Source organism: Conger conger, chromosome 4, assembly GCF_963514075.1.
Source record: "Conger conger chromosome 4, fConCon1.1, whole genome shotgun sequence".
Lineage (NCBI taxonomy): Eukaryota > Metazoa > Chordata > Actinopteri > Anguilliformes > Congridae > Conger > Conger conger.
Window position 1 is genome coordinate 21,003,460 of NC_083763.1, and position 15,667 is coordinate 21,019,126.

Genomic DNA, 15,667 nt, shown 5'->3' on the forward strand with positions numbered 1-15,667 from the left:
GATACGATTGGACACCTCTGCCTGACCGGTAAGTATATAACAAAACCTGGTTTAACCAGACCCTGAATTAGCTAATGGGGGTTATATGTGTGGCAGAAAGTATATGGGTTTGCGCATGCCTGTTAACGCAGAAGAGGAACTGGACCCTCTTCACTTTTTTTCACATTATAAATAAGATAAAACGGCTCTCCCATGAAACCAGAAGCGATGTTAAATATAACTCCCATTTTTGAAGAGGCTACATTTCCTTCCTTCATTGAAGCATTTCCCCATCAGTAGGCTACCCGTATTACAACAGAATGTTATAAAATTGTATTGGTATAGTATTTGCGGTGTTCAAATAAAAAAACAATGTCATTTTCACTGAGACGCTGATATTTATTCACTGCAATCTCCACTGTTGTATGTATGAATTGCTTGCTTTATCCTAGCTAGCGCGGCTTTGAAGTGCAAGCTGACTCGGGATAGCCGTTTGCTCTGCCATCTTGTCACAGCTTTCTGTGTGTTAGTACGTAAGGCAAAAGCCATCTCGCCGCCCGCATGCATGTTTTAACAAGGTATTTTAATCACTACATAATAGAAAACACGATTGCTTGCCCGGTCCTTATGGTTCATCGGTAAGTCTCCTGCCTTATCAGTGGAGAAATTAACTTCTCATCCCACAGGTCCACATGGGATTTCTGGTAGACCTGGGTCAAAAACATAATTGTTTTGGATTGGATTACTTTTCCGTGTATTACAAAGCTTGTGTGGTGCCTATGAAATGCTCTCAAAGAGGGCAAACCCCACCTTCTGGTCCTCTTGGTAGGCTAAATTGCAGCAGGCAAGATCAATTCAGCACAGAAAAGTATTTGAATCCAAAATGATAATGTATTTGACCCAGGTCTGATTTCCAGTCCTAAAAAGGCAGATTAATGCAGCACGGGGACTTAAGACCTGTAATACTGAATACACACTTAAACTGAAGACAGCACAACAAAGCCTGGCTGGATTCTTGATTCTAAAGAAAAATGGAGAAGGAAAACAAAGCAAAGGGGGGGGTCAAAATCGGTACAGGTGAGCAACTAAACATAAATCCGTAAATGAGTTCTGACTGCATGGCTTCAGGAATGGGAATGATGCCACCCAGCATGTGCTGGGTAGGTGGTGAGGTGGCCATACTTTACATTTCGTGATGAGTACAACCCAAAATTATTTATTTTACTTTACACACTGCAACACACAATGTCTTTCATGAAAGTATTTTATTATAAAAGATTGCAAGGCAACGAACCAAGTACAGCACAACGTCAGGCAGTCTTGACCCCTTATACAAATTTACCTTCTCAGACTTATTTACAAAGCAATTTTTGAAAGATTTCAGAAAAGAAAATCATGATGAAAAATGAAAGCCTTTGCATCACAACTCAAGTATTGGGGTACAATGGCGGTTGAAGATGATGCAAAGGCACTTCCCCACAAGGAGGAATGTGCACAAGGGGCCCAGGAAACCTCGGGATGCATTTCCATACTAAAGCAAAATACAAAAGAAAACAAAGTGAAAGGAGATCGAGAGAAGATGAAATTATGTGGAAATTATGTGTCCTGCTCTCTCCCCTCCCTCTCTGTGCTTTGGCATCTGTGCTGGTCCTTGGTGTGTCCGTGCTCCTGGCGTGGGGCCCTATGGGCCCTGTGGGGCCTCTCCTTGCTGTGGCTGGCTCCCTTGCGGGCCCTGTCCTCCCTGCTGGCACTGCGGCTCCTCTTGGCGGGCCTCTCAGCCCTGTGCCTGCTCCTGCTCCCACTGTGGCTGCGCCTCTTCAACTTGCGCCCCTCCCTCTGCCTCTTCTCCTCCCTCTGTCTCCTGTCCTCCCCCTCTCCTTTTCCCCGCTTGTCTTTTGTCCTCTCCCCGCCGTCTCTCGACCTGGCCCTGACCTTGTCCTTGTCCTTCTCCCAGTCCTTGTCCTTCTCCCTGTCCTTGTCCTTCTCTCTGTCCTTGTCCTTCTCTCTGTCCTTGTCCTTCTCTCTGTCCTTGTCGTTGGCCCTGTCTCGGTCGCAGTCCTTTCTTCTGCTCCGGTCGCCGTCGCTTTCCCTCTCCTTCTCGCGGTCCCTGCGGCCGTTCTTTCCATCCCGGGTGGCGGACCGGCTGCGTGGGCGGCGGTCTCTGCTCCGACCGCCCCGCGGGTCCGGGTTGCGGTCCGGGCTGCGAGAGCGTCGGCGCTCTTTGTCCCCCCTGTCCCTTTCGCTCCGGTCCCTGTCCTTCTCCGCCCTGTCCCGGTCCTTGCCCTCCCGCTCTTTCCTCTGCCGCTCGCGCTCCCTCTCCAGCTCCCAGTCGAAGTTGGCGGAGGAATGTCCGTCCCGCTGTTGGCTCCTGCTCCTCGACCTCTTCGGCGACCTCCGGGGGCTGGGCGTTCTTCTGGGAGTCCTGTGGGAAGAGCGGAGGATAATGTCAGCACGCACCAATAGCAGGAGGAAACCGGGACAACCTGTCGTGTAGTGGCTAAGGTACAGGACTGGGACAAAAGTGTCAGCTCAATAACCCTAATGTAATGCAATGGGACAGATACCATAATGTAATGTAAGGGGGACAGAGGAGGCTCACCTCTGCTCAGCGTGCCACTCGGGCTCTTGCACCTCCTCCTTGCCCTCGTTCTGTGGGATTTTCCTGGGCCTGCTCTTCATCTGCTGGTCGATCATCTTCTGCACCGGCACGGGGATGCGGGGGAACAGCGTGGAGAACCACTCCAGCTTCAGCAGGAAAGAGCGCAGCATTTCCCCGACCGTCATGATGCATCCGCCACCGGCTTTCACATCCAGCTCCTGGAAAACACAGCCAAACCATTAGCAATGGGGCCGTTAGCAACGCATTCCCCCGCACCCAGTCCAACCTGCACCTCACCTCAAAGTACCTTCAGAGCTGCGCAACTACTGAGTCTTTACAAGGCGTTGTCTATCATGACTTCAGTCATCGAATTCAGGCATAATATTTGTGATGACCAAGTACCCAATGTTCACCTCTGTATTCATTAAGCTTAATATGGACAAAACGCTATCATTCTTATATGCAAATTCAGAGAATCGTCAAGAGGTATTTCACAGGAAATGTTGTAAAATTAACTGCTGCTCAGCTAGTTTAAAGATGTTTACACTATAGGTTCCTTTCAATAAAAAGACAACAAACCAACTGCCTTTGGCCCAATGAGGAAGAGGCACTGTGGAAAGACCATTAACTGTGTTTAGAGAGAGGTCTTTACTACAATACTATCTTTTCTGTTGTGCCAACATCCCCATAGTTCAAGAGGAGTTAGTCAGTTATTGTCCGGGCGAACCTACAGCGTAAGCACACGAAGAGAAGAATGTTCAAACCAGGTACACAGAAGAAAAAGGCTAAATGGGAAAACAGCTGCTTGCACTCACACACACAAACCAACAGTGCTGAGATACAATTTCCAATTCACCTGCTGCACAAGGGAGATCTAAAGAAGAAAACATGGAAATTAGCCAATTGGTAGGAGGTAAAGCGGCATGTCAGTGCTGCATAAGTACAAAGAAATCTCAAAACCACCTTATCAACAGCTAATGTATAAATGGATGCCCTCTATGCTAGTGTCAGGAATGCACTGAATACACTGGCATTATCTGTAAATATTATAGTGGTGTACTACATTGGGCTGTGCAATAGTTGGACTACATTTCATTCAAAAGAAACAATAGATGCCTAGGTTTTAATGTTTACGTTAATTCAACTTCCTTTGTACTTACCATGATAAAACAGCAACAGAGCAGTGACCTAATCTTTAGTGACTGCCAGGAACAGTTGAGAGACGGTTACATTAAGCCAAATGAAGGCAAAGGTGAAAATTAGCTATTATGCATCACAGAGTAAAGTAGTGAACGACAACTTATGTGAACAATAAAAACATGCACTGGGTTAAGGAAAAGTATTTGTTTCATAAGAAAAAAGGTATTACCCGTGTTAACATACCTCCTCATCATCAAGGAACCCATCAAACCAGTCCAGGAGGTCTGGAGGGGGTTGAGTGTATCTGTTACACAGCGACAAAGACCGCATTTCACAAGAGTACCAGCACATAAAATTCTCAGAGCAAATCTGAAAAATACAGTCAATACAAAGACATGCAGATTAGGCTACTTGGTAGGGGCAGGAGGGTAGGGGGGATTAACAGGGCATTGCTGCAAAAGAGCATGCGTGCTCAGTCAACCTACCCTGTATAAATAAAATACTGAACTGAAACCATTTCCAGCAGACCAGACAAACGGTTCTCAACACACCAAAAAAATAGTTTGATCCCAAAAAACGGTTCTTTAGAGAAGACCCAGGCATACCTTACGTACATGAACCCGAGGGCTCTAATATAGGGGGAGTCGGTGTGAGTGATGAGACCCATCACCTGCTTGCGTGTCAGCTTCAGGGTGAACAGTTTATACAGCAAACAGAAGGCCGTGGAGACGATGCCTCCGGTTCCAACGCCGCGGACCTGAAAGATAACGCGCTTTAGAACATCAGACGCCCCACCACAGAGGGTAACCGCCACCGCAGCCATGTGCACTACCGTGCAATTGAGGGTGCCGCAACTCGGTGCTTCTTTCAAAACTAAAGGCTTCCCTGCTCAGCATAAAAGACAGGAAGTAGTCAAAAGGCACGTACTTCTACTTACCCCTCCGCACATGCCAGTTTGGCCTGCAGTCTTCCTGCTGCCCTTCTCCCATGGCTCAACATGGGTCACCTGAAATGCACACAAAGACAACTTCATCAAAGTCTGGCACATTTCACTGTTAGTTCCATTATATTACAAGGTTCAAGTGAGATTTAACAAATGTATGTTGTCATTCTAGGATGACACAGAATGGTCAAATGACATGAAAATTTATCTGTGTGCCCTATTCAATTCTGAACCTTGAATCATTTACAGTCCACCATACTGGGTATTGTTATTTTGGTAGAGGTAATGCAAGAGACGGACGATAAAGGTGCCATGTCTCTTTAAGCTGCTGTATGAGACAACTAGTATAGTATGATGGAGCTTTTCACTGTAAGAGGGGAGAATTAGTTTGGAGGTCGGCATACACATTTCAATATCTAAAACTCTGAACTTCATCTCCCGCAATGCTCTGAAATGATTTGCAACCCACTGCCTGTTTAACCGTTTGATGACTGAAACGAGACCGATGATTCAACTTTTGATTTGAAAGGACAATCGTTTTCTTGGTGGACAGACAAAGGTAGCTTAATTTTATACACAAGCCCTTGCTAGACAGAACCAAAGTCAGGATATGCGCAAGAAAAGTAATGGTGGAGATACACCCACACCCTATCAACCAAAGAAGCTCTTCTCAAGAGGAATACCTGCTGATGAAACCATCCCTCTCTAGATGGAGATACAGCCAACTATGTATTGCAGCCGCAGTGTGCACTGGCAGGGTGGACTTGTGCACTGTGGAGTATGTCACTGCGTTGGCAAGTGCTTTAGTTTGCTGTGCCACCCCAGGAGGCCAGAGCCACTCTTCATACATTATTAATAGAACTGCATACTCCCACTCCTCCAGCTGGAGTATACATTTTGTTCTGAGAACAGCAAGGCTCCCTGATGGGTTCCTTCAAACACTACAATCTCTGAAATGAGGGGATCAAATGCAATATGACGACTGGTTCACACATAGGCCGATTTACTTCCATGTCAAACAGTAGGAGCAACTCCAACTTTTGGACATCTTGATGAAAACAGCTGCAGCTCATTTCTTCTTAATTTCCCTGTTGTTTTTATGGCTATATTTAGATCAGCTTCTTGTGCGTTTAATTGATCAGAGCAAAAAAAACTGTCAAGTCCGGAGTGCTCAATCATGTACATAAGTGCCTGCTGCAATAAAAAGCATTCATTTTTCATTTTGAAACATTGTGTAATATTATTGTCCTTGGCTGAGATTGGCAAAACGCTGAACAGGCTCTAATAAGACCGCTGTGTTACTACTGTAGGACATATCTGCATTTAAATCATACAATTACATAATGCATCTATCAGCTGACTTATCAGACTACAGCCAAATAATCAAGACCGTACAGTCTGTCCAGTCACTGCCACAGAGAGAAACATTTCTGTTTAGCCTTTTTTTCTTTGTACCAAGGGTTTCGAAGAGCAATACCCTTGAATAGCTAAGTAAATTTGTGCTAATGGGGAAATACTTTGTAAAGCAAGAACTACCAATTTGATTAGAATATTTTGGATTTTGCTTTTAAATTATAATACCAACCACATGCCCAAATCTGAAAGTGGTTTTCATCAATAGTATACATAAGGCTTTAGAGCATAAATTCAAAGGAATGACAACTACGTTCGAATGTCAGTACTATCACTGGCAGACGGAGGCTGAGGCACATCTGACTGCTTTAATTTAACCGAAGCAAATTATTCACATTAGCTACCTTTATTATAGCTAGCTATATCAACTGCACTTGTAAAAATGTACTTGCTTGATATGCAATACCAGCCAGTTGGCTAGGGTTACCTTTACGAAAAATACAGATCACTTATTGTCAGGTGCCTAACAAAATATTGAAAGATAGCTAGCTACAAGTACTACCACAAAAGTCAACCACGTCAAACTGTTTTGGCAACTGGCTATTTAGTTTGCGTAGATAGCCAGTTGACATACACTGTGCGGCCGAGAAACTTGTAAACAAACATCAACCACTGTGATGTCAAACGTTATCGGGTGAAAAAACCTTACGACCTTTGCTCACCAGCTGACTTAAACGCCAAATGTGGCCCGTATAATTGCGAGCGGTTCGCGAATGTATACACTGATATATTCCAAGTTTAAAGTTGAGCTGATAACATTTTATAATTAGATAGTAGCCAACACCACTAATTACACGGGTATTGCTCCGTTAAGGTAGCAGTTCCAATAAGTATCAAGCTAGCATTCTAGATAGCCGAACTTAAAACAGCGTGACAATAAAAAAAAGCATCTCCTACCTTAAAGTAGATCTCGTCCACGACTTCGTGGTAAGTTTTCAGCTCATATAGCTGTACCTTGAAATAAGGAGATGACAGCACGTTCGTCAAAATCATGGGGTTCAGATTCATGGTCTTCTCATTGCCCCATAGAGGTAATACATTTCCCTGCTTTCCTGAGGCAGCGGGTTTATTCACGGCCTGTTGCTGCTGATGATTCCCCGCCAACGCCGTGTTATTTGCCATAGTTCGTAGCTAAAGATAGCTAGGTATCAGGCGCTTGAAGTTTATATTCTGGTGACACCACTACCTTTTCCCATTAAAACGTAAATTCCGCTCGTCCCTCCAGTATCTAATTACAACATTACTAAGAACCCCTTTATGTAACTTATCAGCATAGACCTGCTTCAACGCACAAGCTAACAGGGGAGCAAGATGGCCGTAACTGCTATCAAGAAGCAGAAAATCGGTTTACGTATGGCTCTTGCATCCAATGAGATCTACGAAACCGTTTTCGAAGAGATTAGTTTCAGGAAACTGAATAGATCGATCTCCATTATGGCTCTCAAATTTGCCGCATAATCTTGCTTTATTTCATCCTGCAGGAGCCACAATGGTTGCACATTACATATGTTAGAACACACAAGGAATAGATTAGCCCAGAGTTTAGCCAACCGGCGAACACTGCAAGCAAATAACTTGCCAGCTATTTTAATTTAATTACGAGTAGTTGTTTTGCGATAGACAGCGGTGCTATTCGTATTGATTTCAGCGTTGTGAACTGACCGCCTATGATATTACTTAACTACTGGGTGTCTGTTTGTATACATTCACATAACGTACCTAGCGAAAGTTATGTAATTTAACTAATATTAGCTTAATTAGCTAATATTTAACTAAGTTTTTTCGCCATGAACCCATTGTTTATACCTCCTCTGTACAAGCAGAGATACCAATTTGTTGTAGATTTTGTTAAAAGGCACAAACCCAAGAAGGTAAATGAGAAGGTTTTCATCTTCATTTTGCATTAGTATTGTTAATGTGACTTCGCTGCATTGACTGCAATATTAATTTGCTGTGGCATGTACAAGACGCAAATGTTATTCATAATATTTTATTTTATGATGTATTGTAAAATAACTTAAGACGATGTTTGACAGACGGAATACGTTTTCTTATTTCTTTTTTATTTTCTTGCAGGTGGTAGATTTGGGATGTGCGGACTGCAGTCTGCTCCGAAAGCTGAAATTTCATCGTAACATAGAGTTGTTGGTTGGGGTGGATCTTGACAATTCGGTTATGAAGCAGAAAATGTAACATTATATTTGAACGAATTTTAAAATGAGCATTGCAACTGGGCACGTGGAACTTGGGTTGTCGTTGCCATATTAACCTTTCGGATGTTTTTAACAGGTATACTTTAGCCCCGTTCCCATGTGAGTACCTGAAACCAGCTGACCAGCCTTTAACAATTGAGCTTTATCATGGATCTGTCACTGAGAAGGAATCCCGCACTAAATGTTTTGATCTCGTCACCTGCATTGAGCTGTACGTGATTTATTTTTCTGGTATTGCCATAGCTTATGGCGAACGTCTGTGATAAGTTCAATTTGTGCCACATACTCTTGTGATAAAAGCCACGAACGGTATACTAAAATAGCCCTTCGGGTAACAGGATTCAATATCTTATATTATTATTATTATTATTATTATTATTATTATTATTATTATTATTATTATGTTTGTTTGTTTTTAAAGACATGTTTTACATTAATGGCATTTGGCAGACGCTCTTATCCAGAGCGACGATTTTTAAAGCTTTTTTTCAGTATGCATGTGTTGTATTACTTTGTTGGTGAACAGCATTGAACACCTGCTACTTGCTGACGTGGAAAGGTTTTCTGAGGTTCTGTTTGGATACATGCTCCCTAACGCCGTGATTGTCAGCACTCCAAATGCAGACTTCAACCCCTTGCTACCAGGATGCCCTGCATTTAGACACATTGACCATAAATTTGAGTGGACCAAAGCAGATTTTCAGAATTGGTAGGTGTATCAAAAAATTAACGACACTTTTGCATTTCACTATCACAGCAGATTGTACAAATCCCATGGCTTTAGTACTACTCCGTTCAACCCTGGCTGTGTATTTGAAACTGAACTCTTCTTTTGCAGGGCTTTGGAAGTGTGTAGATTATACGGCTATGTGGTGGAGTTCACTGGAGTAGGCAAAGCCCCCTCTAATGAGGAGAGCATTGGGTTCTGTTCTCAGATCGGAGTATTTCACAAGGACCCCTACAGAAGTGGTACTTTTGTGAGAAGTGAGAGCATGGAAAACACTTCTTCTCACACACTGGTAAGGGGGTGTAACCTTCATCAACCAGTTGCACATCTCTGTACTTCTTACATCTCTGTAATATAGTTTAGTTTGATGTCTGTCATGGTCCTGATAACCCCAGCATTCCTTATTTGAGCACCAAGACTGATTGAATAATTATGTCTCTCCCTCTAGCTATATCATGTGGTGTACCCCAGCCTATGTGACAACAACATCTTCCAGAGGACCCTGGTGAATGAAGTCCTGTACGAGGCAGAGCGCATCAAGAGCAAATGGCTAGGAGTCTCAGGGGAGGAGCAGGCGGGTCTCCGTGTGAGTGACGCGGATTTCCCCAATGGCTGTCAGGAGCAGGGCATTTCACAGGAGCTCTACTTGCAGGGAGGTGCGGTGTGTGTTCCTCTGGCCAGAGTGCTGTCTTTCCCCAGTGTGCGCAGGCTGTGTGGCTCTCTGCAGGAACTGCAGGACTCTCTGCAGGGGGACAGTCGCGTGGTGCTGACGGGGGATGCTCTCGCTCTGGTGTTGGCCGCGGAGGAGGAAGAGGAGGCCGCCTCGGATGAGGAGTGTGATGAATACGAGGGTCCCGCCTGCAGTGAAACTGTGAAGTGTGCAGCGGATTGCACAGAGGACTGGGATGCAGAGCTTTCATGCCCCTGTGAGATATCACGAGGGGACCAGAACGGTGCATTTTGAATGAGGAATTCTTTGAAATGGCAGTGGCAGTGGTGCAGGTGAAGGCTCGGATTCTACCACAGCAATTTTGAAACCTATGTGTTTAATACCTCTGCTATTATCTGATGCTATTTCTAACACTAAACACAAAAGCTAGAAGACGGTTTTCTATACATGTAGTTGATGTTGAAATGAAAACAATATTGTTTTTGTGTTCCAAGATGCAGATGCAGATTGTTGAAAATGTTTCTAGTTTGTTTCACATGTTACAGATGTGAAATGGAGATTTGATTGTGTTCATAGGTTGTGTATACACTACAAACTGCATTTACTTTCTTTGTGCTCCAAATGATTCTAGCACAATTTAAACCTATGTTTTTGAAATGTTTATTTCCATAGTAAATGGTCTAAAATGTTACTGTATGCCTGTAGTGCTTGCAAAACATGCAACACAACTACTCTGTTATCGGCTCATAAAAAGAGCTGTATCCGTTTTTGATACAATACATTTTTAGTATAGGCTTTAAGCTGATGGGAATTAAGAGCGGTGTTCAGTTGCACTGAACACAATTGCAAACGTACACAATTATATGTGGCTACAATTATTAGCTCAAGTGTCTCCCTTAACCTCACATGCATTGTTTTACTTCAAATCCAATGCACTGGAATAGAGGGGAAAAACCACAGACATTGTGTCACTGTTAAAACACTTACAGACCACACTGTTTATAATACTGTCACATAAAAATGGTCATGGTTTAGCCTACGTCCGCAAACAGCAGCCACTAAAAAACACAGTCACAACTGTATTTAAATATTTTATTTGAATTGACAATAAATGGTACATGTGTAAGTATGCACACAGAGGAAGAGCCAATAATTAAGAGAAAAATCTCTGGAGCTAAACACCATGTGATAGGCAAGTACAACATCATTTTACAGTAATAAACCATGTACAATTCCATAAAAAGATATCACAGAAGACAGACATCTTTTACCACAGACTTCAGTATAGAAACACAGTGTGAATTTAATTTGGCATGGGTGAAGTAAGTTCACTCCGCAGAGCTTAATAGCCTTCCAGGAAAGTAGTAAAACAGATTTGTAGCCAGCCGCTCAGAGGACGTGATCACACAAATCAGATTTTTGATCTGATTATGTAACTTTGCTTGCTATCCCCAGCTTCCTGTATCCTAAGTGCAACAGAACATTAAAAAGAACACACACACACATACATACACATACATATATATTTATATAATCTGAATTTAACTTCTTCCTTGTAGGGAGCCAATTCTAATTTCATTGGTGTAGTATGTGTTCCTCAAAAGCTGGAGAACTTACACGTGTACAATTGGCACCACAGAAATGTATCCATGTGCGTGGAGGACTTAGCACAGGATAATTACATTGGTTGATATGTCAGGGACTTCACTTAGCATGCCCCATTAAAATTACTTCAAAACAATAAAAATGGATCTTCAAACCTGAACTAAAGATCCCAGAGCACTCATTTTGGTCTTCTGATGCATGTAGGGAATGGGCAAATGGCTTATCTGAACTTTTTCTAAACATGTCTTCCCTTGACAAAATAAACAGTCAATTCCACAACATGTACTCTTAATGGGATTCATTTCCAGGTGACAGGAGCCATACACAAACAGTAATGTACAGGAACCCCAATAAGTCTCTTGACCACATAACAGTGTATGTGAGCACAAATGATGTGTTTGTATGATTCGTGACAATATATGTCCTTCATTCATTAATCACTAAGATCAAATTCAGTAAAATCTATTAGGTTATGAAAGTTAACAAATGTCTTTTCTTTTCATACAAATGATGTGTAATTGCTTTTTTAAAATGTCAATTTCTTGCAATGATAAAGACCAGTATTTGTGAAACTGGCTCTATTTCCTTATGATTCAAAAGTGTAATATTTCTATTTCGCGCTATGGCTGTTCTCGTCTTTTGCAGAGTTAATGGAGTTCTACTTAGAACTATCCCCATATTCTCATCTACCCCCATGGACTGCAATTCATTACAATTCATCAGATTTATCCGAAAAGTATCAAATACACATTCTATATGTCAGAAAGATGGATTTTGATTTCATACAGATACTGCAATACAACAGCTTTGTAAGATTTGTTGATCCCATTAATAGCTAATTTGTTTGAGCTTCTACAATCACAGGCTACAATTAAGCTGGAAAAATGATTTATTTTCAACTCAAACTTCTTCTGGCAATGACCAATCACATGTAATCCACAGTCCATCAGCTCTTAAGCTTGTAGCAGGTTGTCAGCTTCCTGGAGCCCTACATTAACAGAATTTAATTTACTTGGCAGGAACCCCTTGATTTTTAAAGTCTCTTTCCTTCTCCATCACACTTGCAGTATGAGCCAGCAACTGTCCACAGCTCTTCAGCAAACTCACTCTGATCTCCATTTGGTCTTCCAACTCAATAGAGGAGCCTGAATTAGAATTTCAACCTCAATAACATCAAGGATCTTCGGAACTGAGTGAACCTCCACAGTGAATCTAGTCTTCTTTTTTTTCCTGAGCTTGCAGTTCCTTAGTCATGCTTTTACGTTTTTAACCCCAACAACAATGGCCAACACCATTGTCAGCATAGCTCAGAGATCATTGCTCAGAGCAGCATAGATTCATGTGTAATGTGTCAACACTACAGGTGTTGAAACACCATTTAGCAGCATATGAACCAAGAACAATACAACAGAGAATTACAGGAAGGCCATAGCTGACATTAAAATTAAAGTTGTCTAACTACAGTCTAACTATATATACACACACTGTACATGAGAAATATGGCAGAGATGAACAGAACACAGAATTTGACTCCTGACTCAAACAGAGCTTAAATCTGGTCTCTCCAACAGCCTTTCAGTCAGGGTAGGATGGCAATATGTTACACTGTAGCGTAGCACAAACGCACCAATAAATCCCCTTTAAATCAAAATTTTCTGACCTAGTGAAACAAACATGGACTTCACTTAACCGATGACCACTTCAACACCAGGGGGCGTTGTTGCTGCCGGTGCGTACGTACGCGCAGTCCATTCCGCCGACCTCAGGCCTGGTTTTAAAAACTGTGCTGCTGGAATGAAGTGAGTTACAGCCTGCGGGTACTACTGCTGCCCTCGGCCCGTTAGGGCCCAGCTGAGCCGCCCGCGTGGCTAACGTTTTATCACCACCTGTTCATAAGCCCCTGCGCCAACCCTGAAATTACACAAAGAATAAGAAGCGTTATTAAACTTCATGCCTCCACAGCACAGGAACAAAAATAAATCCTACCCGTCAACTGAACACATTAAACTGCCTATTCAATTTCATAGTCTATCTGGATGAAGGTATATCAGGCCTGTGCGCAGTGTTCATCAGCATTCTCACTGGGTTTTGACAGTAGCTGAGCGTTGAATGTTAACTCACCTGGTGGGGAGATGATGGCTGCCAAGCGCAGTGCTTCCTCCAGGACCGACAAAGAGTCGTAGACCCTCCTCTGGAATTCAACAAACACGCAATTTAGGCCCTGCCACTCAAGCAGCAGGATGAAACCCGCAAGCTCCTGCATATTCTTCACCCAGAAAAGCTGGTTGCTAAGCGATCTAAAAATAAGCCAGTATTGACAGACGCATTTCTTTTCCAGCTCTCCACAGAGAGGGCAGGTCTGCACTTCAGGATCTAAGAACTCAGGTCTCTGTGGTTTATGCTAACTAAAAGAGGGGCTAATCATCACAACATCCCTTCAGGGAAAAATAAACAAAACTTTGGAGAAGTAAATCTGTAAATTAGCTTGGAAGAAAATACTGTAAAGATTATTGAGATGAAATTGTGCAGTGTTCAGGTTCCTGTTTAATATTACATTTTGTATAAAGATCTGAAACCATTCAGTGTGACAAATATGCAGGCTTTGTGCTCTACACCACCTGATTTCACGAATGTGAATCTGAACCAAGCAAGTAAAATAATTGGTGAAATCAGGTGGTGTAGCGTGCGGTAGGAGCAAATACCTGCAGACACTGCGGCCCGCAGGATGTGGAGTTGAGTAGTGCTGTTCTAGATAATACTCTACAGTATATTAGTCACTTCATTAAAGATAGTGCTTTTGGTTTATATTTTTGATAATGTCATGTTCCCATTACATTACATGACGTTACCGCTTTTTTTAATCAAAGTGGATTCAGCAAACTCAATTTATGAAACATAACCATGTGTACCTGAGCAACGACTTTAGTCTGTTTAATCAATTGCAAAAACATAATTTCAAAGCATAAATTATATTGAAGTATACATTGAATAATATAGTGTAAGCCATGTTTTAGACAGAAATAGCAGACTACTTGTCTATTATTCTTGTCAAGACTATTTTCACACACAGCAGTCTCTAGGGTTCGCAGAGAATGGTGCGAAAAACAAAGGAAAAGCTGTGAACAGCAGTTCTGCAGAGAGAGGTCAGAGGAGAAGGGCCAGACCGGTCAAAGCTGACAGGAAGGTGACAGTAATGCAAATAACCACACATTACAATAGGGGTATGCAGAAGAGCATCTCAAACCTGTAAGTGGTTAGCCTACAGCGGCAGAAGACTAAATATTAAGTCTAATAAGTACCTAATAGTGCTCACTTACAACACTGCTGTAATTATATTCAGCAGCTTATGCTGAAGAGGTCCCATTACAATTAAAGGAACAGACGCTGCAAAACACTTAAAGAAATCCCTGGTGTTTACTTCCAGAAACAACTAATTGCACATTGCTACTGTTAATAAGATCACGATGATGATAACGCTCTGCAGTACTTAACACTTCAAATTTTGAATGATGGGTGAGGATTCCACATCTACAAATCTGTCCCAATCGATACGGAAGGCCTTATACTAGGCATGCAATTCAACCACAGTCTACCTCATTCTCCCTCAGCCATCAGTGCACTAGATCTCTCTGTTCATGAAGTACGTGTAGTACCTTCAGCACTGGAGTCCAGCAGACCAGGGGTGAAGTCCTGACTCTGGAGGATCTTCTCCACCACGTCGTCCGCGTCCACCCGGGTGGCATCTACCCGCTTCAGCTGAGACTCTACAGAGTCCTGCTTCACCGGATGCCTGAGGGGACGCGTCACTCCAATGATGCTACCGCCGCCTCATGTTTCTCACACATCATAATATGACTACTTTTACTTTTACACCATGACTTATCTACTCAGACATAGGCTTATATTGTATACATGTGCAATCGTTACATGACAAATGTTTTATAACGTGGGACTGTGACGCAACCGTTTAACTGAAAGCAAAGCTTCAAGGGACTGAAACGTTAATCCAGTGCGGTGACATTGTCACTGGCCAATTCAAACAGCAGTCTTTCATGTAAGAGCATGTCATGGGTCATATTGGCCACAAAAAGGTTGAGTCTGTCAGCTCTTCAGAATTCACCCAGACTGTGTTTGAAACAGCTCAGTTGCTGACTATTGCATACGCAAATGGAGTATACCAGACAGTTGCCGGTTCGATCCCCCAAGTGTCCCTGAGCAAGACACATAACCCCGAACTGCTCCTTATGAGCTGGGTGATGCCTTGCATGGCGGCTGCCAGCCTTTCACCATTGGTGAGTGTGTGTGTGTGTGTGTGTGTGTATGGGTGAATGAGAGGCATCAATTGTAAGGCGCTTTGGCTAAAAGCGCTATACAAAAA

The 15,667-nt window shown here is 42.8% G+C and overlaps 3 protein-coding genes across 7 annotated transcripts in view; 1 reads left to right on the plus strand and 2 right to left on the minus strand.

Annotated features, from left to right (window-relative positions):
* On the plus strand, window positions 1-11,844 carry henmt1 (HEN methyltransferase 1). 2 transcript variants are annotated; one of them, XM_061237434.1, is made up of 6 exons: window positions 1-28; window positions 8,151-8,263; window positions 8,364-8,498; window positions 8,814-8,996; window positions 9,126-9,306; window positions 9,463-11,844. In XM_061237434.1, the coding sequence occupies exons 2-6, from the start codon at window positions 8,250-8,252 to the stop codon at window positions 9,976-9,978; spliced, it is 1,029 nt and encodes a 342-aa protein (XP_061093418.1). In that variant the 5' UTR covers window positions 1-28; window positions 8,151-8,249; the 3' UTR covers window positions 9,979-11,844. The 2 variants fall into 2 exon arrangements, with proteins under 2 accessions (XP_061093418.1, XP_061093417.1); XM_061237433.1 differs by lacking the exon at window positions 1-28 and adding an exon at window positions 7,369-7,945.
* Window positions 1,230-7,415, minus strand: LOC133125802 (pre-mRNA-splicing factor 38B-like). 3 transcript variants are annotated; one of them, XM_061237430.1, is made up of 7 exons: window positions 6,972-7,415; window positions 4,656-4,724; window positions 4,324-4,475; window positions 3,948-4,087; window positions 3,394-3,452; window positions 2,579-2,796; window positions 1,230-2,401 (listed from the first exon to the last, which is right to left on the minus strand). In XM_061237430.1, exons 1-7 carry the CDS (start codon window positions 7,194-7,196, stop codon window positions 1,576-1,578), a joined length of 1,689 nt encoding a protein of 562 aa, XP_061093414.1. In that variant the 5' UTR covers window positions 7,197-7,415; the 3' UTR covers window positions 1,230-1,575. The 3 variants fall into 3 exon arrangements, with proteins under 3 accessions (XP_061093414.1, XP_061093416.1, XP_061093415.1); XM_061237432.1 differs by having other exon boundaries at window positions 4,646-4,724; window positions 6,972-7,029; XM_061237431.1 differs by lacking the exon at window positions 3,394-3,452 and having other exon boundaries at window positions 3,962-4,022.
* The window catches only part of fam102bb (family with sequence similarity 102 member Bb), a 21,539-nt gene continuing 16,634 nt past the window's right edge, over window positions 10,763-15,667 (minus strand). For both annotated transcript variants that reach the window (XM_061237436.1, XM_061237435.1), the window contains 3 exons: window positions 14,943-15,079; window positions 13,411-13,480; window positions 10,763-13,200 (listed from right to left, as the gene is read on the minus strand). In XM_061237436.1, the coding sequence (XP_061093420.1) occupies window positions 13,158-13,200; window positions 13,411-13,480; window positions 14,943-15,079 (250 nt within the window). In that variant the 3' untranslated portion in view covers window positions 10,763-13,157. The remainder of the gene's footprint in view (window positions 13,201-13,410; window positions 13,481-14,942; window positions 15,080-15,667) is intronic.

Excerpts from the sequence above, each read along its gene's own strand:
- henmt1 (XM_061237433.1), top strand. The coding sequence starts at position 7,862 with ATGAACCCATTGTTTATACCTCCTCTGTACAAGCAGAGATACCAATTT. Across the intron at positions 8,264-8,363 it reads TCGGTTATGAAGCAGAAAAT|GTATACTTTAGCCCCGTTCC; the intron begins GTAACATTATAT and ends TGTTTTTAACAG. Across the intron at positions 8,997-9,125 it reads AAAGCAGATTTTCAGAATTG|GGCTTTGGAAGTGTGTAGAT; the intron begins GTAGGTGTATCA and ends CTTCTTTTGCAG.
- LOC133125802 (XM_061237430.1), bottom strand. The coding sequence starts at position 7,196 with ATGGCAAATAACACGGCGTTGGCGGGGAATCATCAGCAGCAACAGGCC. Across the intron at positions 4,476-4,655 it reads AAACTGGCATGTGCGGAGGG|GTCCGCGGCGTTGGAACCGG; the intron begins GTAAGTAGAAGT and ends GTTATCTTTCAG. Across the intron at positions 4,088-4,323 it reads CTCGGGTTCATGTACGTAAG|ATTTGCTCTGAGAATTTTAT; the intron begins GTATGCCTGGGT and ends TGTATTTTTCAG.